The sequence below is a fragment of the Cygnus atratus genome, chromosome 2, assembly GCF_013377495.2.
Source record: "Cygnus atratus isolate AKBS03 ecotype Queensland, Australia chromosome 2, CAtr_DNAZoo_HiC_assembly, whole genome shotgun sequence".
Taxonomy (NCBI): domain Eukaryota; kingdom Metazoa; phylum Chordata; class Aves; order Anseriformes; family Anatidae; genus Cygnus; species Cygnus atratus.
Window position 1 is genome coordinate 122,940,885 of NC_066363.1, and position 23,207 is coordinate 122,964,091.

The 23,207-nt window shown below is 38.3% G+C and overlaps 1 protein-coding gene across 2 annotated transcripts; it reads left to right on the forward strand.

Moving 5' to 3' along the window:
• Positions 1–661: 661 nt before the first annotated feature.
• Positions 662–22,954, forward strand: YTHDF3 (YTH N6-methyladenosine RNA binding protein F3). 2 transcript variants are annotated; one of them, XM_035553182.2, is made up of 5 exons: positions 662–957; positions 2,773–2,797; positions 7,980–8,065; positions 9,279–10,871; positions 21,988–22,954. In XM_035553182.2, the coding sequence occupies exons 1-5, from the start codon at positions 934–936 to the stop codon at positions 22,009–22,011; spliced, it is 1,752 nt and encodes a 583-aa protein (XP_035409075.1). In that variant the 5' UTR covers positions 662–933; the 3' UTR covers positions 22,012–22,954. The 2 variants fall into 2 exon arrangements, with proteins under 2 accessions (XP_035409075.1, XP_035409076.1); XM_035553183.1 differs by lacking the exon at positions 662–957 and adding an exon at positions 1,149–2,075.
• Positions 22,955–23,207: the final 253 nt, after the last annotated feature.

Below are 23,207 nucleotides of genomic sequence, written 5' to 3' on the forward strand. Positions count from 1 at the left end.
CATAAATGCTTGATTATCCTCATTATTTGTCAGATGAGCCTTGGCTTTTATTGAAGATTATCTGCTACTGGAACCACCTCTGCATGCTGAACGTGTGTTTACAGTGATTAAGGCCTGCGTGCTTTATTAAAGAGAGGTGAAAGTAGCCATACACGTTAACATTGCGTTTAACCAAGTGAGAAACGCATGGTCACTCTCACACCAAATTTTGGTGTTGCTGCTAAGGGCGATGAGGCGGGGGGGGGGGAGGGCACTGGCAGCAGGGGCTCCTGTCAGAAGAGGTGCTTCAACTGAGGGGCTTCAGGGCCTGGGCTGGCTGGGATTGGGGTAGGAACTGGGATTGGGAGTGGGACTAGGACTGGGATACGGGCCCGCCCCACAACCGCCACAACCGGTTGCTCCCCGCGCATGCGCCCTGTTCTCCCCCCCACCCCGCCCGCGCCGCTCTGCACATGCGCAGTAGCGCGGAGCCCGTCACCATCAACTTTCCCCAGCTGTCCCCGGCGAGCATGCGCACCGCGCGGCTCCAGGCGGGCACGGGGGGCCCAGCGCATGCGCGCTGCCCCCTCCCGGTCGCCATCTAAGCCGCTGGCAGCGCGTCGCCGCTCCCCCCCGCCCCCCACGTGACATGGAGGCGGGGCCGGGGAGGGAAAGGTCAGCGGCGCCGCCGGCGGAGGGGGAGCGGAAGGTCAGGGCGCCGCCGAGCGGAAGTGGGAGCCGGAGCCCGTCCGCCATTGTGGGGAAGCGGAGCCCGGAACGGGAGCAGGGGGGGGAAGCGGCGCTGCGTCCGGCCGGCCGGCTGCCTCCTGCGGGGACAATCAGGCGGCGGGGAGGAGAACGAGGAGGAGGCGGAGGAGGAGGAGGGGGCGGGCGGCGTGCGAGCGACCACTCGAGGCCCAGGCGGAGCGAGGGGATCGCGGCTCCCCGTGAAGAATGTCAGCCACCAGCGTCGACCAGGTACCGGCCTGCCCTCCCTCCCCTTCTCCCTCTCCTTCCCGGCTGCCTCCGGTACCTCTTCCCCGGCGCCGGGGCGGCGGCCGCCTCCCTCCCCGCTCTCCCCGGCCGCCATGGGCTTGTGCGGGCGGCCGGGGCCGGGCTGGCGGGCCCGTCCGCAGCCCCTATTTATAGCCGCCCATCCGCCCCGCTCCGCCTCCCCAGGCCCGCGGGGCCCCCCTGCCCGGCGGCTTTGTGTGCCCGGGCCCTCCCGGGCTCCTCGCCCCGCTCCCCAGGCGCCTCCGTGCCGCCCTCCTAGCGTTTTGCGGCTGCTGCTGTCGCATCCTCGCTCTCCACGCTTCTCTTTCTCTCTCCTCACCCACCTTTCCTCCTTTCGGGCCTCGCTGCTTTCTCTTCCTTCCTGGCGGCCTCCGCTCCTTCCACTCGCTCTCCTCCGTTTCTTCCCAGTCGCTGTGCTGCGATCCTTCCCGGGCCTGCGAGGTTGTGTTTTTTTTTATTTTTAACTAGTCTTTGCTAGGCTTCTGCTGCTCTTCTTTTCTCGGTGCGTGCTTTTCTGCCTTACTCTCCGCTTCCTCCTCGGGCCTCTGCCACTCCCCAAAAGTTTTCTCTCTGCAGCCTCCTTCCCTCTTTTATTTTCCCTGTGTGCCTTTAGTGTTTTGCTTCTTTTGTCCCTCTGCATGCTCTCCGGTTTCCTTTTATGCACTTATTTCTAGCTCAGTGGTCTCTTAGCTTTTCACTGCTTCCCTCTCTTCTGTGGGGCCTGCTGCTTCTCGACTTTCTTTTAGTTTCATGTCTCTTGTTGATCCTTGCGTGCCTGGATGAGATATATCACAAAAGAAGATACAGCTGGGGCTTTTAATATTACAGATATTTTTTCTGGTTTGAGGAGAGGGGAGTGACTAACCAATGCAGCTTTAGATGGAGCTGTGTTAAACAGGCACCTAACTCTGAGACAGATGCATGTGAAAGCAAGATGGAGGTGGTTATCTCTAACCTACCCTAAACTTTCAAACCAGTAAATAACCCAGTCTTTCAGGACTAAAAATTGCTAGAGTGATGGAGCCAGGGGACCCACTCATGCTTAATTGTACATATATGAGGAGATGAATTCAATTCTCAGGGTTAGTAGTTGTTTCTGTCTTTAAGCTGTTTTATTTTGCTGTAGAGGAATTAAGGATACTGTGATTTGTACTGTTACAGTGATTCTTAGTGCATGACAGATTAACAGTGTTTTGTAATGCCTAATCCTGGAAAAAAAAATTCTCCTTAAGGTATTTCCGTGTGTGAAAGTGTAGAGACTTAATGTAATTGCCTAAATGAAGAATGTACAGCTTGTAGTTCAGCTTGCAATATTACTGTGTATTTATATGCTTTTGTATATCTCAAAGGCAAGACACGGTAGGTTTTTTCTCTGATAAATAACCTTAAGTCAATTCTAAAGATGACGTATCATAATGAAGTTCTAGCACTGGCAGTGATCTTAAGCTAACTTCCTCTGTTTCAGTTTATGCTATGTTTATTGCTTATGTTTCTCAAGGAGGGGCAATCAAAATTCATTTCTTCACGCTTTCACCACCAGTTAAGCTTCACATGCTATAAAAGACTGTAGAATACTTTAATGGTTTTCTGTGAAATTCTTTCAATTTTAAAACAGTTTTGTTGGGTTTGTATATCAGCATGTTTTTATAATAGTTTGAATTTATATTTAAATTGAAAAGAACAGAACTAGCAAATAAATGGAGATATCCTGAAGTAAACATCTGAGGATTCTAACTGAACTTTTCTTTTTTGCTTCCCTCCCCCCTTTCCTATATACAGAGACCTAAAGGACAGGGAAATAAAGGTAAGTTGATTCTTTGTAATTTTGTGTAAATCTCTGATCTTGTTGTTTGTGGAGGTTAATGTGTCCTGAGAATTATGGGAAGAGAATGCAGCTATAGGATGTCTTATTTCAGAGCAAGATGACAGGAAATGGTGTGCCAAATATTATTTCCTAGCATTTTTACTCTTGCACAATGGCACATCAATTTAAAATGTTTTATTTTGCAGATGAAGATTAATGTCAGGAGTAAGCAGATAACATAGCTATTTATTTTTAGCTGATGTTCTGTGATATGTTTGTATAATCTCTTTAACGGTATACCTTGGGTCTTTCTGTAGAGTGAATAGAATCAGTTTACTAGAATCATCAGGAAGAGTCTTTGAACAGCTTCCTCAGCTTGAGAGATAACAGCCACGTGACTATTTAGTTACTCATATCCTTGAGCAAAACAGATCACCCTCCTTATTTTCAGAAAATTTCTTGGCTTTTCACTTTAGTATTAGTCAGTCAAGAATGTTTTCTTAGTTTTTCTAGGCCCTTTGCTTTTCTTCTTTTTCATATTTCTGTCCACATCTTAGTTTTTAAATAACATACTAATCGGGGTTTCTTCCTTCCCACAGAAACAAACAACGACTTAATATTCTTCCCTCAAAAATACTTGGCAAGTCTGTCCTAGACAGCATCTCAGATTATATCTTACAATTTACTTCTGGTCTGGGATTTATCTTTGATCTCAAAATAATTTATCTGGGATTTATTTTTATTTAATCAGTACACTTGTGCCCATTTATTTTTTTTTACCTGCTCACTAAGCTGGGCTGTAGAATAATATGCAAACAGCTACCTGCATGATGTATTCAATATGCTTGTTATTTCTGTATGCAGAATGGAACCATTTTTTGGAACTTGTGTACTTCTTGCCAATGCTGTTCATTACCTGAACTAATCTAATTGTTCTCTGTGAACTGTCATTTAATGTTATCCACGGTTTACTTAATCTGCACAGACAGGACAACAGAATATCTGCTTCTTATTGTATATGTCACTTATGTGTTGACGTGGTTCCTGAATCTTGTTGCATTTGGCCTGTTCCCTTTTAATTGTGACATGCATTCAGAGAAAAATGAACCTGTTTGGTCATACTCTTATGTTCTCTCATATTCTAATACTTATGGAGCTTTTAACTCTTTCTGTCTCTTTAAAACAGTTGTTTGTCTTTCATGTTGCTCTTAAATGAGAAGAAAAGTCAGTTCCATGTTAGCAAGTAGTTTGTGGCTTCCTGTTCTTTGAATTACACTAAGCTTTTTTCTGAGGTTATTAAGATGCATCTACTAGAGAATCTTACAAGTGGTTTTCTGAACTGTACTCCATATATATGAATTGAGAGTGGAAGTATTAAGCATCTCTGTTTCGGATGCTGTTTTGCAGTTTGTTCAATAAGGAAAACAAGTCAACTTTACTGACTTATGTTAGCATTTTTTTGTGCTGTAATTTGTAAATACTTCAGAATGTGTGGATCAAAATGCAGCTCATAAATTTCTAAATAAAAAGGTTTTTGCATTTTTTAAATTTGGATTTTTGCGGAATGCATCCTATTAAATGTATATATATGTAGGCTGCTGGTGGGAATATGATCTCAATGAAAATTGTAGTGAAACAAACCAATAATCAGCTCAATTCTGTTGAAATATACATTAAAGCAAATAATTTATGAATCTGACTTATGATTTAGCCTTAGATTAAAGGGCTAGGAGATTGAAGATGGTGGCACAGGGTAGCACAAATAGTCGTCTTTGTATCAGAGACTCAATCAAGAGGATATGTCAGTAGCAGAAATCCGTACTGTCCACATGTTAGCAGACTAATCTTTTTCAGGTGTCACGATATAGTCCCAGCTTAAAGGGGCTTTGAGGGAAGATGTGATTAGTCTGAGTCAACAGACTAATCTAAATTTGATTCTATGCATAAGAATGATGATGCTGAAAAGGATGGTGAAAAGGTTACTGTTTGCATGGGCTGATAGAGCATATGAGAGATTGAGAATAGGCAGTTGAATGGGTGTATGCATGTAAATAGAAAGTATTTATATTGAAATAAAAATACTAAGCCTGCAAATGATAGAAGTAGCTGATTTGTATTGTCTAGTAAAATGTTGTTAATGCTTTGTTCTAGTTAATTAAAAGTTGGCGTAATGTGCTTTTGTGCTTTGACCAGAATGTGTGGGATTGAAGTTGTAGGGCGTAGAACAGTACTATCAATCTGCTGGATGTTAATTCCAGTATTTCAGAGACTTAAACCAGTCAATTATCTTATCTTGAAAGTTTTCTTATTCTGTTTGTCAAATGCTGTACTGTTGACATGAAACATCAGAACTGATAACAATCAAGTGGTGTCTTAAGATGAGGGTGATAGGGACCTGGTGTTCCCCAAGCTCCCTCTTTCCCTTTCTTTTGTTCATGCCATTGTATCACACCTACGATAGGAAAGTGCTGACTTTTGTTTACATATATATGTATATATCTTTCTGGTTTTGTAGGAGGCTTAAACATAGGATTAGTTTTAAAGCAAGAATGAAATGTTACTTGTTTATTTTAGGACTCATTTTCCACATTAATCAAGGTATAATGGCTTCTTCTAAGGAAAATTTTATTCTTATGCCTTTGGCCATCATTTGCACATTTTGCAAGTGGTTATTCAAAGGATAGTGGCAGTTAAAAGAGCATAAGCTTTAAGTTCCTTTATTTGATGAGTTGTTTCTTCACAACATTTAATTACATTGTATGTTTTCACTGTTTGCGGAAGCATACAGTATTTTCAGGGTTGGATTGATACAGATATTTTTAGTAACTGTAGATTAGCTTCCATTAGCGTTTTTCATCACTGCCCTGTTCAGTTGGAACACTTAATGTGAGGTCTGGGGTATAAGGCATGCATCTTAATCTGTTTGCTCTTGTTAAATCTGTGTGTGGGCTACATTCTTCATGATTAACATGTTATGTAAAGTTAGAATGGAAAGCTGAAGAAACACTTCTAGTCATGCCATTTCACTGGGGAATGTATACATTTAATAGTAAAGATGGCAGTGTGGAACTATTTTGTCACTGACTTAAGATCTCAATACAGAATGGATAAGAAAGGAAATACATTTACAATAGCATTCTATGTTGTGTCATGGCTGACCAAAAATAATTGTTATCTTTAGATGCCTCTGAAACAAACATGGCAGATGCTCATTAGTATAAAGAGATTAATTTTGATAGGGTTCCAGTCTTGACATGCTTGTATATTCCCTTTTTTTGTGGCTGCATGCTTTTAAGACGCTTATCCCTCCATTTACTTTTCTATTAGAAGAAAATTGTATTTGAAAATTTTGCTGTCCATGCTATTTGGTTAAGAATAAGCAATGGATGTGGCATGGAGAAAAGACTTTGAGGATCATCCTCTGGTGTGACTGGGCCAAACATAAAAAGGAATATAGTGTTCCAGCTCATCAGTGTGTTTCCATTGTGTTTAAATTCAGGATGATTAATGGCCAGAACTGAAACCCCTTATTTATGGGGGAGAACAAAATAAAGCAGTAATATTAACTTAAGTTGTTACTTAATTTAGAAGTATTTTTATATCTTGTTTTAATAATGCTCACCATTGCTGGTCATAGTTGGTTGTAGCTAGTATGCAAACACTGTGCCAATATGTAGCAATTGAAGTGTCAAGTGTTCTGACTTTTAAAACCCCTGGGAGATATACAAGGTGCGAGTTGCTTCCCTCCTCCCCAGGTATTTGCTTTGGAACAAATCTTTTATTGTTCTGTGTTAAATCATGACTTTTCAGCTCTTGTTACTGCTGTCTGAAATTAATATATTTTTCCAGAATTTTGGTTATTTCTTATGATTGTCTATTCCATTGTTATTTTTTCATCTAGTTTAATTCCCTGAAGATAGTTTGAGTTATTGAAATCAAATGTGAAAAAACTAGGAAGTGACATGGTCCAAGTACTGCTTGGTTTGCAGTGTGAACTTTGGGGGAGGGAAGAACACAACCAAGCAACAAAAGATGCTCTTTAAAAACTGGCTACAACAAAGCTGAAAGTTTAGTTATGTGGTTGTATATACTTTTCAGAAGCATTTGCTAAAAGAGGGAAACAGGAGTCAACTCATAACTCAGATTTTCCATTTGTCAGAAAATCTACTGGAACTTCTGCTGTCATGGATTTGCAGTGCACCTTACTGATTACTCTAAAACTTGTTTTCACTGAACCTACTAATAAAAACAACAGAAAAGGTATTCAGAAAAAGTCACTTCTTTTTGAGAAGTTCTTTATCTTCTCAGATTGAAGTTGTATAATTTCAAATCAACAGCCTTATTTAAATGCCTGTTCTGCTTTGCACCATGGGAAACGGTGGAGTTTAGTAGAAATTTGTGCAATTTGACTTTGTTTAAATAATAACTTGGGAGGGGGAGTTGAGAGATGCTTCAAATAATTTGGGAGCTGCAAAATCCCAGGTAGGTGTAATGCCTTAGATGAAATGAGAAGTAATAGGCTAAGAAGAGCAGGTAGGTGAGATTCCCAGTGTGCAGTGGCGCACATGCTGGGAAAGGATTGTAATCACCCTTGGGGACTTTAGTTCTTTCTTATGTCTTGCCTTGTCCCCTCTGAACTTTGGAGATGCTGCTAATTTAGTATAGTATAATAGTTATTTAGCAATTACAAAATTAAACAGCTGGAATAGCTCTTCCCTGTTGTCTTGGTGGGTTATTGACTTTACTTTCAGCAAGAGAAAAACACATGTTGCAGCTTTCCCTCAACCTGTTGAATGTGTGGTCTGGTTGGTCTGTACATATGCACTTGGTCTGGTACTTCTGGAAACGCTGGATTTATTGCCCATGCAAATAAGGTGTGACTGTAGTTTTTTGTCTGTGGAGTTCAGGAAAATTCCTCTTTCAGGAAGGAGGAAACTCCACAGACAGGAATAGTCTGTTCTGGTTGCAGTCTTTCCAGGCCTCTCCTGAGATGTAATCGGGGGACTTAGAGACAAAATGAACTATTTTCTTTAAATTGGCAATGTGGTGCTTAATGATAATATATTCAGTCTCAAAGCATAAGGAGAGGTGTTTCAGTGCACAGGTGATTAAGAAGTGTTACCTAGATTGAAAGTGTGTGATAGATTTCCAGAGAGTATACCTAATACAGATTTACTTTTAGTTTCAGTACAAAACGGTTCGATTCATCAAAAGGATGCAGTAAATGATGATGATTTTGAGCCATATCTAAGTAGTCAGACAAATCAGGTAAGTGAACATTACTTTCTTGAATTTAACTTTCTAATTCAGTGGACTCCCAGGCCTAATTTGATGCTCATTAGGATTACTTACTTGTCTGAGTACCTGTTGAAATACAATTTTACATCTTATCATATCTTAAACAGGTTAAGTTGTCTTAAATTCTGGAAAAGATTCAGTTGAAAAGCATGTTCTGATGTCTCCTGATCTTGTGTTCTTACTTCAGAAAGATCCAATTACAAGAAGCTTAAAATAAACTCAAAAACCAAAGCAAAAGCCCACACCTTAAATTTACAATGAATTAATCATATTTTAGATTAAGTTCAAAACAACAGTTTCATTGGCTCTGAGGAAATATTAACTGCATGGACATGATTTCCTTCGACATTGGTAGGAGGAGTATCTCATAGTTAATGGTATAATAGATTGAAGTTTAATATTACTATGGCTTGGTATAACACTTCTGCCAGAAAGCTAATGACTTGTTTTCAGAGCTGTGAGTTGTCTCTATAGTCAGAAGTTAATATTCATTAAGTTAACTTTATATGTTGTGACTGCCTTGAGAGATGGCGAAAGGGCAAATTATTAAAAGGCTTTTGAGAATTTTTCCGGCTTTCCCATTTCATCAAGTAGTGTGATATTAAGGAGGTGTCAGCTGGATGATGATTGTGCCATATTTTTTCCAAAACAACATCAGAAGTTACATGGGGGGGTATTCTTTCAAGTGTCTTGGTGCTTTCTCACATAAAGAAATAACTGTTGTGATTTCCAGGGAATCTTGGTATTTGTATTTAGCCAGTAAACTTTGTTCTTCTAGACCACAAATAATACTTAAGGGAAATGTTATGGTTTGAGTATTGTTTCTCCTGAAACAAATAAACATCCTTGTATCCTTTCTGCCATCATGTTCCTGCAGTTGTCTACTATTAAAAGTGAGAAATCTGACAAAAAAAAAACCACCACAAAATAGCAAAACTTTAAATCCTAGTTGCAGATACGCCTCTCCGCTTATGAAACTACTGTAATGACTTGTTTTTTAAAATGTTTTGTGGAAAAAATGGCAACTTCTAACAGGTATTTTATTCATGTTTGTTACCTGTGAGGAGTGGTGAAAGTGTAATTTGATTCATATAATCCGTAAAAACATTTTGGATGGTATTAGATTTTTTTTGTCTTGTGGATATAGTCTGTATTGCTGATCTTTTGTTTTATTTTCTTGCAGAGTAACAGCTATCCACCAATGTCAGACCCATATATGCCTAGTTATTATGCTCCATCCATTGGATTTCCGTACTCCTTAGGCGAAGCAGCATGGTCAACTGCAGGTGACCCTCCAATGCCATACTTGACAACTTATGGACAGATGAGTAATGGTGAACATCATTACATACCTGATGGTGTATTTAGTCAACCTGGGGCATTAGGAAATACCCCTCCGTTTCTTGGGCAGCATGGATTTAATTTTTTTCCTGGGAATGCAGACTTCTCTACATGGGGGACGAGTGGATCTCAGGGACAATCAACGCAAAGCTCTGCTTACAGCAGCAGCTATGGCTATCCACCTAGTTCTCTTGGGAGAGCCATAGCAGATGGACAGGCTGGATTTGGCAGTGATACTCTGAGCAAGGTGCCTGGTATTAGCAGCATCGAGCAAGGCATGACTGGACTGAAAATCGGTGGAGATATGACGGCTGCTGTAACAAAAACTGTAGGTTCAGCTCTGAGCAGTACAGGTATGACAAGCATTGCAGCCAACAGTGTGCCCCCAGTTAGCAGTTCAGCACCTAAACCAACCTCGTGGGCTGCCATTGCAAGGAAGCCTGCTAAACCTCAGCCAAAACTCAAGCCTAAAGGTAACGTGGGCATTGGGGGCCCTGCTGTACCACCCCCACCTATAAAACACAACATGAATATTGGAACTTGGGATGACAAAGGGTCAGTGGTAAAAGCACCCCCAGCCCAACCAGTACTGCCTCCTCAGACTATAATCCAGCAGCCTCAGCCATTAATTCAACCACCACCACTGGTGCAAAGCCAACTGCCTCAACAGCAGCCTCAGCCACAGCAACCACAACAGCAACAAGGACCTCAGCAGCAGGCCCAGCCTCACCAGTTGCAGCAGCAACAGCTGCAAAACCGCTGGGTAGCACCTCGTAATAGGGGGGTGGGCTTCAGCCAGAACAACGGAGCTGGTACTGAAAACTTTGGTTTAGGCGTTGTATCCGTCAGCTCCTCACCTTCTGGTGTGGAAGTGCACCCAGTGCTGGAGAAACTAAAGGCCATAAACAACTACAATCCCAAAGACTTCGATTGGAACCTGAAGAATGGACGTGTGTTTATAATCAAAAGTTATTCAGAGGACGATATTCATCGTTCCATTAAGTACTCTATCTGGTGTAGTACTGAACATGGTAATAAGCGCTTGGATGCTGCTTACCGTTCCTTGAATGGAAAAGGCCCACTCTATTTACTCTTCAGTGTGAATGGCAGTGGACACTTTTGTGGAGTGGCTGAGATGAAGTCTGTTGTGGACTACAATGCGTATGCTGGTGTCTGGTCTCAGGATAAGTGGAAGGGCAAGTTTGATGTCAAATGGATCTTTGTCAAAGACGTTCCCAATAACCAACTGCGGCATATTCGCTTGGAAAACAATGACAACAAACCAGTTACCAATTCGAGGGACACTCAAGAAGTACCCCTAGAAAAAGCCAAGCAAGTGCTTAAAATAATTGCTACTTTCAAGCATACCACCTCAATCTTTGATGACTTTGCACATTATGAAAAGCGTCAAGAGGAGGAGGAAGCCATGCGTAGGGTAAGAAATCAGTATTATAGTAGCTCTCCTGTTTTTTCTACTTTTGGTAAGCTTGTTTCATACGACTGAAATCTCTGGGTGTGAGGGTTGAATCAGAAAGTGATGCTTTTTCCCCAAGGTGTATGTACTTGATACAACTAGCTTGTACTGAAAAGATGTAAATTTTTACCTGTGTTAACAAAACAACAGTTACATGTTTAACCACAATACTAATGTGGGCATGCATAAGCTGACTTCTGATGTTTTACTTTCAAAGTAAACAAAACCTGAATTGAGTGCATTAACTGAAGTCTTCTAGTTTAGATTTTTTTACATTTCTCTGTATGTCATTAGAAAGGCATGAAATTTCTGAAGAAACTTCCTTTATTTAAAAAAAACATTTCAATTCAAATTGTTTTAACAAAATTTTAACAGCAAGATTACTGTGAAAAGTAGGTTTTCCTATTGATTCAATTTGTATTTTTTAAGTTTGTGAAATGTACGAGTGATATACAGTGATGACTTCGTACAGTGTCAGAATTATTTTTTGGACAATTGTGATAGTGCAATTAAAAAGTTAATTTCTGTGATGAAAATTATACCAATGATAAATCTGTAGAGAAAACTAGTTCTGGAGGTCAGTATTTCAGAAAAATGGGAAAGGCAAAAAAGTATTTACTTAAAAGTATTTTTTAGTACTTCTGTTTGTTTTGTGTACCCCTCTCCTAAAAAAAAAAAAGCTTCTGTTCACCATTGGCTTCAGTATTCACTTTTGCTGTATTTCTTTTTCTTTCCAGGCTTGCTAGTAACAGTAAATAGATTTGTCTCATGGTGAGAAGCGTTTCAGGGTTCTGGAACTATTGTACTAGTTTGTTGATGTGCAAGTATTCAGAAGTAAGAATTTGCATTACTAGGGTTTGGTGGTAGTACTTTCTGTTCATCAGTCTCACCACCTACTGAACAAAACCCCAAAACTCTAGGGTTTATGTAAATTAGGAAACTTGTGGGCTGTAAAGTGCTGAATTTGTTTTTATTTGAAGCTGCCACTATTCTGGCTGTGTAAGAATTTCACCTGCTCCACTGTCTCCTTACTTCCGTTAGGTTTCTGATAGTGTCTAGTGATTCTAGCCCTTGAACATACCAAATCCTTCAACATATGTTTGGCATCTCCTCTAGACCGGTGTCGTGTATACCCAAAATCAAGTCTGTAGTTTCATTGCACAACTCTGCAATAAATTGTTGGAAGGTTTTTATTTGGAGGCAGAATGAATGTGTGTATAATGCCTTTTGAATATACTTATTTTTTTCCTTATTTTTAAAAAAAACAGTTGCCCTAAATCAGTATTGTTACTTCTGTGCCATCCCGATGATGGGAGATCGGGCCACATTCATATCTAATATTCTACATAAGGGGAAAACTGATGTTTTCATGCTTTAATACAACTTCATTGTTGTTTTGATAATGTTTCAGAAGGATTATAGTGTTTCTGTATAGCCTTCATGTTTCAGAAGTTTCTTAAATTTCTGATTATTTAAGACACTTTCACAAATACCTTGGTTGCTTCAAAAGCTGATACTTTTGTGAAAGAACTTGTCAAAGGAGTCATAATTCAGACATGCCCTAGCATGTTTATTTGTGGTTTTGCTTCCTCTGTAGTAGCTAAAAACCATGAAATGTAATGGGGGGAGGGAGCATGGCTTTAGTAGTGTTTCTGTGTATGCTAAACTTAAAAATCAAATTACTAAACTCAGCATTTATTAGGTCTCTAGATGACAAAGAGGTTATATATATTTTGTGTAATAAAGGAACATTGCTATTTCCTGTAATATTCTTGGTGAAGCACATGTTCTCCATATGACTCTAGTGAGCTCTGCATTTCTCTGCTGAAACAGCTACCTTTCCCAGCACTAACGAGAACAAACGTACTTGCACAGAAGGCATTGATTCTTCTCCAGCATTGTACAACTTGTTTTTGTGACAAATTCTTAAATAATGATTTTAGTGCTGGATATCTAGTGAGATTTCTTTTGTCAATGGGTTTAAGATATGCCTTGAGCAAATTAATATGTACTTAAAATGTAGGAAGTCCAAATTAAACTAATGCCAGGTACTGAGATGATCTTTATTCTCTTACACTTGTGTTGATTTAAAATGTCTAGGTTTCTTCTTCTGTTATGACACAGTATATAAACAACCTATCCTCAGTCTGTAAACATACAGTTAACTCCTTCATGATTCAGGTATAGCTCAGAAATAATTACTTACTATTGTAAGCTCTGTTTTATGGTTAATTGAGTAATCCTTTCCATAGTGCTGTCTAGGTTTTTATGGAGCTATATATAAATTAGCGCACTTTCTACTGCCAGTGAAACTGTATATTCTATGTATAAAATGCCTGTTTTCTGTGGCAGCTTCGGGGATCATTTTGTTTCTAGTGTTTGTTATGAAAAATGTGTTAATGGCTGTTAATAAAATATTAAGTGCACAGACAGCAGGAGTCACTTGCGTGTTCCTTCAAATTCAGTTAGTATTTTGTTGTTACAGAGGTGGTAACAAACTTTCATACAGCCAGTGATCTAAACATAACAGCATGTGATTTATGGATTTAATTTACTTTATAACTGTTCATCATTCCAGCTAACTTATTTTAAAGTAATTGGTTGTAAAAGTTTAATCTTAACAGCTCAGGGGGATCAATAATTAATTTCCAATATGACCTATCAGTATATTTTATTAAAATAGGGCAGTATACTTGTAAAAGTGCAGTGAATAGGTCTGATGAACATGAAACTTTCTTAACTTTGCCATTTGATGAAGGTTACTTCCAAATGATTGTGAATAGTCACTTCAAGTGTAAATATTAGAGCTGCAGTGTGTACTGTTGTTTGATGTGACCCTGTTCTGGGTGATGTCCCCAAAAGTGGGATTGGAAGCAAATCTGTGCAGTAATCATTCAGTTTTCTTATGGCTCGGGTTAGTGTCCTGTTTAAGTGTGCAAATGCTGTAGTCCTAAGGAGCAAAGAAATCTTGCCCATCTTTCATTAGGTCTGTCAGTAGTATGTTGAAATCTGAAATTATGTTAGTCCTTAGTTTGAACTACTGCTTTGGGGTGTAAGTATGCATAATTGCATTCAGATTGTTTGAAACTGTTGGATTGTCTTCAAAGAGAAAACAGTTAGAAAAGGGTGTTTTTTAAAAAGGAGCAGAAAAAACACAATTTAAGAGTGCATAATTACAGTAGAAAAGTTGCAAAAAAATCAGTAATTTCAGGTGCATAACTATGTAGATGAAACTAACATGGTTTTGACTAAAAAAAAAGGCTGTTAGTACTCCAACTTCACCCACAGGAGGTGGCTTATTAAACCATAACTATCTGTTGTCTGAGGACCTCTTGAATTCTGCTGTTTGTAGAATATAATGTAAAAAAGGTCATGGTCCCATGTAACTGTGGAATGCTGACATAGTAACTGTAACATGTAATTGTCATGTTAATGTGGTAGTCCTGAAAAATAGTTAATTGTTATCCATAGGGAAGGATAAAGGAAATGCAGTATGTATTCATGTTTAAAAATCCAAATGCAAATTACATAACTTTTCAGGAAACCTTTAAATGGCAGGTCAATAAACATTTAAAATGTTAGCTTTTTCCTGTTGTAGTACATATCTTGTAAGAGGGATGCTGATATAGCTGAACTTTGATTTGAGTGGAGTAATTTACTACTTTCTCATTTATTATGATACTAATGCAACTTCTGTTTCTCTGATAAGTTGAGTCATTTCAGACTATAGTGTTATATGTCTCCTTTCCGCTCTAGGACACTGGTGTCTTTATGCTTGATTAGATATTTCTTAAAAATATCTTGAAGGAGGGAAGTGAAAAAACATCCATTAAGAGTAAACTGACTCTTCCCTCCTCCTCTAACCCATTCAGCTGCTATTTTTGTAATGTCAAATTCTGATATAGACACACAATCCTTGCGCAAGTCAAGGAAAACAGGTAGTTAATGGACATCTTAAATGTAGTTAAATGATATTTGTACTATTCTGTAGTACTGCTTTAAGTTTGTGTAGATATGTCTAAAGGACATTCAAAACAGTAAATAAAACAGGGTTTCTAATACATTGTGAGAAACTTGTGCATTTACTCTATGCTTTTGTTGAGGTTTTAAAGGTTATCTTACAATTTGCTTGAACTTGCATATCTACAGTTTCTTCTCTGTAAATGCAGTGATATTACAGTTCTCAAGTCTCTTTTAAGGAAGAAAAATGGTCAGAAAGTATGATCAGAAGACTTTTTGCTCCCTTGACATTCATAAGATTAATATGTTACCCCCTGGTCTTGGGAGAAGAGGATTGTTTGAAGCAAAGTTAATTTAGATATTGATCCAGAAGTTTTGTCCTGTGATGCCATGCATAGTTTCTGTATCTTCATTTGCTTCAGCATCTGAAGTCATTTGGAAATACCTAAAAATGGCCTACAAATTCTTAAGGGCATACAGATTTCAAATGTACGTGTTTTCTTTGCATGTGGCTGAGATAGTTGCTTGTGCTTAGAATTTTTTACAGGGTGGGGATAGTTTAGAGTGGTCTGAGCATTAAAAAATGGTGTCAGTGACTATGTAAGAGTTTACGGTAGTGGTGTGGCCTGCCTTCCTGTAGGAAGGAAAAAAGGTGCTGCAGCAGAGAAAGTCCAGTATTGGACTGTTGAATGAAAGAGCTGGAATGTAATTAAACTCACAGGTGGTCTTAGTTTAGAAAGACTTAGATGGATCTTCTTCCTTTTTGCCTTGAAGTTGCTGCCTGCAGAATGAAGACTGCAGAGTCCTTTTTACTGAAGGGAATTAAATTCTCTGACTCTGGGACTGGAATGACCAATTTCTCCTGTAAGATAGGGACCTCTATTGGAAAAGCTAGGAATATCAACTAACTGGTTTACCTTACTGTTCAGAGACCAGGTATTTTTGGAATCTCATTCTTTGATGTTCTTGAATATGAAGGTAGATCCTTAAAACAAGACATCAAACTTGAATTGAGTGTTATCTGTGATAACTTTGCTATTTCTAAATGCTGTGTCGAAGTAGTCTTTTATAAGATAAAAAAAGCAGTTCTAAATCCCTTCTTCCAGAGCAAAAGCAGAGCCCTGAGTGTATGTTAGTAGCTGTTAAAAAAACATGCAGCAGCCTTTTGCTTCCTGCTGCATCTCCTCAGATCACTCTGAAAACAAATTGACTAGAACAGTAGTGCTTTTTCCTGCTGTTTGCAGGAAGTGGGAAGTAATATGTCTGCATAAGGTAGTCACAGCCCGCATGACTTTCTAAAACTGTATTTCAGCTGTATTTCATTATTTCATGTTATGGATGGACTAGTTAGGAGAAAATCAAGGAGAGATTGCTAGTGGTGCTTTGCTGGAAAACCATGTCAGCTTAAAACCATACAAAGCTTAGATATCTAGCAAAGCTGTTTCTGTACATTCAATTGAACTAGGTTGTTGAGGTTTTGTATGAAAATTGATTGGCTTTAACCTCTAGAGTCATCTATTTAAAATTATGTATTACAAAGTTTTTTTATTGAATGATGAGCTGTTTGAGCCAAGCTTCTGTTTAAACACCTTTTCAGGGGTCTGATAGTGTTCTTAATAAAGAGTGGTAATTATTATTGTATGCTTCTCTACTTAGGCTTATGGTTGATTGTGAAAATGTAAACTTGCATGTTAATTCCAGTTTCGTATGGAATATAATGAGAAAGCAAGATAAAAACATTCACGGTTTCCTCCAGGCAGACTGTATTTGAGTTACACATCTGCAAAGATTGGTGAGGCTTAAGGAAAGTCTGAGAAATTCTTCCCCAGTATATTTTGTAGACCCTGCATTGAATGTCATAACCCTTCCAGGGCTACTGTAGATTCCCTAGCAGAGCAGTAAAGTAAGATCTTGTTGTCTGTGGGCTTCTGAGTAGAAGTAACAAAGGTGTCAGTCATCTTTCTGCTCCTTTCACTGTGACAGTGATCATCAGTGGATGCAGTTTCTGTGGATGTAGTTTTGAAAGCTATCAATTGTCAGTCTTCTAAAGTCAATATTGCACTGCTTACATTGTTAACAAGTAGTAATGAGGAGCTAGAAACTTGATTTTTTTAAAAACTTTTTAATGAGCTTGCTGAAATGGCTGTATTGTAGCTAATTAACATCTGATATTTCGATGTGTACAGCACTGGAGGGAAGCATTTGCTACTGCTGTTAGAATTGACCAATCCATCACTGAAAACATCTGTCTGGGAAAACAAGACTGGAAAGACTTTCCTAGCTCTAGTACAAGCATGATTTCTGCAGAGCCTTTCTTTGTGTTGTCATCACATGGTATCTTCAAACTAGTTAGGTTTCTTTCCCAACCTATGTCTTCTGAGTGTTCATACCCTGCTCTTTAGTGTGTTGTAGAAATTCAGATATGGATTCAATTTTTTTAAAAGTATAACAATGATATGATCTGTCTCCACTAACAATGCTCTGCTCAAGTTTAAATTTACTTACCACTTCCATTGTAATTTTTCAGTTTTGCTGTCGCTAAGGTGTTGCACAGGTTGAAATAAACTAAGATGCCATCAAAAAAGACTATGAAGAGTAGATAAATAAGTTAAGTTTGGTAGATTTTCTTAACATTTGTATGCTAGAAAGCCTTATTTATTATCTGGACATGAAATGATCCTGCAACAGCGAGGTCTCATGATTATTAATTCATAGGGCTTACCAGGAGAAGGAACTGCTCTGGAGTTTTAAAGCCTCATTTGACTTCCTTTGACTTTGTTGATTTTTAATTTGTGGCTTTTAGTTTGAATGTTGTAGTAAGAAATAAAAAGATGATGATATCTGCCACAGAAGAAACTTCTGGGTCCATGTAAGGCTTCTGGAAATCCTCCTCATCTGACCTTTTCACAGATTCCCAGAATTCACTAGAAGTACTACTCAGAAAAATGTATTTTATCTAGTTGTGAAATAAATGTCTTAAGAGATGAGTGAGAAGTCGAAAGGGACTCTTGCTTGGCAAATTTTTAAAGTTTTGGTAAAGTACTTAGTTAACAGCTGTGACATTCTTTCTGTAAATGGGGTAAACTATTTTTAGCATTTTCTGTTTTCTCAGTAATCAGTTTCTTCGTTGTGGTTCTGAAGCACTAAGGTCAATTTTTATGCTGTTACAGCTATAATAGACTGGGGTGCAATAAACTGCAGATTATAGGCTGATGCCATCAGTAAATGAGATTTCATGAACTTTGCTGTGGCTTCTCCTCACCACCTCTACAGCTGTCTGTTCTGTCCTCTGCCAGGTGTTTCTGCCCACGCAGCAGAGCTGGCAGAGCACCTCACTTCAGAAATGCAGTCTGACATGTTAGCTTACTTTGCAGATGAACATGAAGATTAAATCAAAGTTTGCATCGAAGCAACTGAGATATGCCACATGCTGGCTTCTGAAGCTGCTCTAAGAATGCTACCTCTTACAGAGGGGCAAAGCAGACATCTTCAGGCATGAACGTTTTAAACGTTAGCAAGATACACGAGTTCAGCAAAACTTTGTTTTGCAAGTATAGCTGATTGTGCTGGAGGTGAGCGTGTGGGGAAGCTATCTGCAATTTGCTTGTGCAAGTTTGCAATCCTGAATAGATTTCAAAATGGACACTTTGAAATGTTTGTACCTCCAACTGCTATAAAAAAAGCACAAGCCCTTTCAGGTCTACTTCCTCTCACCTTTAAGCTTCAGTTTATGGGACCATGGAGGGAAAAATTCAGCTGAGGACTGTAGCAGCTCTTTTTGTTAAGTCACCACTTAAATTTGTGGTGCTAAAAATCAGTCTTTCATTTCCCTTACTTTTGGGGAAAAAAATAAAAATCCAGAAACCAGCATTATGCTTCTTGGCAGTTTCAAATCAGATCAGAAAACATTTTTGTTAGTTAGAAGGCTGAAAGTTTGTTGGCACAGTGATTGTTAAATCTGAGGAGAAATTACCTGCAGTTGCTTTTCAGCCTGGGGTCATTCGATTAATGCACTGAATTTAGAGAACTGAAATTTTGAAATAAGTCAGCCTAACAGTTGAGACCAGGTTGCTGCATTGCTCATTTCATACCTTCATTTACTCTAGATTGAGACATCTTTCTAATGCCTGAGCCTCTTTAGGTTCACCTTTATTTGGTTTTTCAGTTTGTGTAGCAAGTTGTTTGCGTGTGTGCAATCTGCTCACCACATGGTCTATAGCTAGCAGTTACTGCTAACCAGCTGTTGCATTCCCACATAGTTCTAATTCAAATGGCTAATTACTTTCCACTCCTGCTCATAAACTCCACCTAAAGCTGGATAACCTCACTTTGGCAAATTGTAAAGTGAAGCAGGCTGTGCTGGCCTTTGGCAGGCAACTTGAATTGACTAGAGAAGCTTTTTACCCTAGGATGCTGAGGAGAGATTTGGCAAAGATGTTGCTCATCTGAATGTAAGGAATAACTAAGATCATTTGTAAAAGGGAAACATGGTACAATCCAGACAGTACACTGGAAGTTTCCTCTGTGCTGATGATGGAAAGCTGCTTGGGATATAGTCTTCTGATATTCTGTCAATAATAACTGCTTATACAAAGAAAGGAATACTTCTTGAGATAGGAAGTGAAGTTGTTAGTGAGTGATCTGACTTAGGGCTGGGGAGGGTTCTAGTTTGCTTCTGAGCGTAGTCTTGTCCTTGCATTTTGAAGAAATCAGGTTTTGCCTCAGTTCATTTTGCTGTACACAGTGCCAAATGTCACTGATACCGATATATCTGAAGAACAGTGTTGGCACATGTTGAAAAATGTCAGGTTTGTCAGTCTGCTTTAAGTGCTTAAATATATGTGTAGTAATATGTAACCTTGAGACTACAGGAAAGGTGCATTGATTTTTCTTAAAGCCTTTTTTCCTCTCTGGAGTTCAAAATGGACTTGAAAATTGTAAAACCTCCCTTGTTTCGTCCACTGGAAGCAGGTAGTTGGGATATTCCCTTTCTATAGTGAATTTTTTTGAACTGAAGTGTATTTGGCTCAAGGGTGCATGAAATACAAGGCTGGTCAGCTTACTGTGCAGCAGTTCGGGATGCAGAGAAGCTTTGTAGACAGCTTGAAGTGTTTACATCTATAATACCTGCAAATGGATGGCAACTGATGGTATTACCTGTGTATAGCTATCAATATTTTAAATACTGCTTCATTATTTAACATAGCAGTTTCATAGGCTACCACAGTACTGCAGGAGTGGTTTTCAGCACTTTGTGCAGTCCTTTCGGTTATGTCTGCTAATAGTACAGCAATAATCTAAGATGTACATGAGCAGGCTATTTTTGCGTGCCTTACATGCATAGTGAGGCATGAGGCCAGTGATCATGTGCTTTTTAGCCTGGAGATACTCTTAACATACCAATTTGTATTAATGACTGATAGTATCAATCTCGCTTTAAAAACACTATGCCAATATTGGTCACTTATCACTGAACTAGGAAAAATACTGCAGAATAATGTGAATGTTGTTCCTAAAATATACTGAAGTTCTGTAGATTGTACAAGTTCAATTATGCAGCTGCTGAGACAGTGGGATTATTACTGTGACCAAGAATTTTGTGCAAGCCTTACTTTTTTCGTGTTCATCTTGAAGCAACTGTTCTTGAGGCAGGAGTCTGTCTTGGAGAAGACTAGAGCATTAGCTGTACACTAATAACCAGTTTAAGTGTCACATACACTTTTCATTATAATGTCTTCTGGGGAGAATTTGTGATCCTGTGCTAATTTTCACTTTTTCTAAATAGTTTCTAGCATAATAAAGTTTCAATATGATATCAGATAGTGGCTTTGAAATGGTTCAAATACCTCCTGGTTTATTTTGGTTTTCCTTGCTATGTTTGTTCCATTTATAACATACTGTGTAATGCAATAATAATAAAAAACACTGCAAATTACTTCTGTTCTCTTTTAAATGGGGGAGGGAACCACATCTTCCATGAAGGCATTTTAAAACGTTTATGTAACCTTCTCAGTTTTACATGTTTTTAAAAAAAAAAATGCTATTGGAAGAAAACTTCTTAGTTTCCTGAAGTCAAACAATAGTGTCTTCCTGCACTCTGGTTAGAAAGATACGTAATGAAGACAAGAAGAAATAGTTCATGGATGTGTTTTTTTCCTAGAAGTCATATGTAATTGTATGTTTAATGAAGTAGAGAAAATTGGTGATAAAGAATTGGTGATAAAGCATTGAAAAAGTTACTCCTCTGTTAGTCTTGTAGTATAGAGGAATGTTTTGTTAGTCCCTGTTAGAGATGCAGTTAGTATTTTAGCCTTTAACCATAGAAAGATGTTCATTGTTTCTTTTATTACATATGTTGTGTATTGTCTTCCTTTACATTAAAGGCTACATCTCATAATGCTGTGGCAGCTTGGTACTGAATACGAGCCTGATTCCAACTCAGGCATGCATTTAAGTATTTGTTTTTGCATTTTTTTCCCCAGCCTATTGCTAATGTTTTTGCATTTCATTGGTAAAAGTAACTTTTTAAAAAAATGTATGAATGGCTTTTTAAATATCTTTTACTTGCTCTCTCAACACTGATGCATGGAGGTGGTGGTACTGGTGCAACTTGTTCCTTTACCTTTTGATCTTAGGCACATGGAAACATTTACTATAGTGGGCTTTGAATAAGGTACCTGGGAATATGATCCTCACCTTTTCAGGTATTTAGTGGACAGATCGAATATTTAAATCAATTTAAAGCATTTTTGACAAATTAAGTAGATGATTTACCTCTTGTATCGTTTGTAGGTTCTCTGGATTCCTTAATCAGTTCACTTTGTGCAATATATTTTATTGGCAGTCTTTTATAAGTAATGTTACAAAACCTTTGGTTTTTGATAGCTGTTTTTTGAGCATCTTTGCCTTTTAATTTGACCTATAGTTGTGTTTCTTCAGTGCCTTATTTTCAAAAAGTTGTCTTCAACTACGTATTTCAGATTTCTGAAAAAGCTTTTTCTTTGAAAGCTAGTTGCTTGATTTAAGAGAAATGACAAGCAATGCTATTGCTCTAGTGAGAAGAAAACAAAGTTTATGTGTATTAATGTTATTTTTCTTTGTTTTTGTTTTCTTTCAGGAGAGGAATAGAAACAAACAATAACTATATGGAGATGTCCTGCTAGAATTACAACACTAATGATGTAGACTCTGGAAATGCCTAATATGTCTAAGAAGACGTTATTAAAGCTTTTTTCTGCTTAAGGTGACATCTTTGAACACTTTAACACAAAATTGACTCTTCTTGTAATGGTTCTCATCAGTGCATCTGCCCTTATACTCTCTCACCAAACACACTTGAGAACTGTACCTTCGTCAAGCACTTTCTGTCCTGAAGCTTTTACCAGTATCTGCTGTCTTTTGTATTTATGCATCCTAGCTAAGGCACAGGAGACCGAACGAATGCAAGGATTCATTAACTCTTTGAATTTGTTAAATACTAACATTTAACCATTAGAAGTGGTTCAATGATGTGAGATTCACATTGCTTCAACTTAATTTTTTTCTTTGTTGTAGTTTTTTTAATTGTCAGTTTTTAGCTATTCAACAGATTAAAAGCAAATCATGCCATATTTAGTCCTGGAGTAAAACTCAAGTCTAAATGTTCATGTGAAATTATTGTAGTAATCTTTTAATATGGCAAAGCAACTTTAAGCTGCAGTTTAGCCAAATGAAACGTAACATAAAATTATATTAGAATGACATTTCCCTTGTTTCAAACTGTTTGGTGTAAGAGAATATTAATATGCAGCTTGGTGGACACCACCAGTTAATGCACATTTCTTTTTTTCTGTAACATGTATACTGAAAAAGTGCATTTGTCTGAGGAACTGTTTGTTTGCTACCACTCAATGAATCTCAGTTTTGAGTAAATGTACCTCAGTCTAAATCAGACTTTTTATGACCTTTATAACTACATTTAAAATAACTTTAATTCCTATTTCTGGGTGTTTGCAAGCCTGACAGATTGCTATCATGAAAGTGAAAATTTACTCCTCTAGGTGATTCACTAGCTAAATAAACATAATTCTTGTTTAGCAAGCATATACTGTTTCTCAAATCTTTTGTTTCATTGTCCCAATGTTCAGCTATTTTTTCCCACATACTTGAAAACATTTTGAAAGAAGTACTTTGATCCATGGGGATGACATTTGTAGCCATTTTAGCAAGATTTTTTGTTAGAACATTCGATAAGAGTTTTAGAATACATATTAAAGTGATTAATGCTATACTAGCTTTTAACTTCTCAAAATTGTCTTTTGTTTCAGTTTGTATAGCCAAGCACATTGTCTGCTGGAA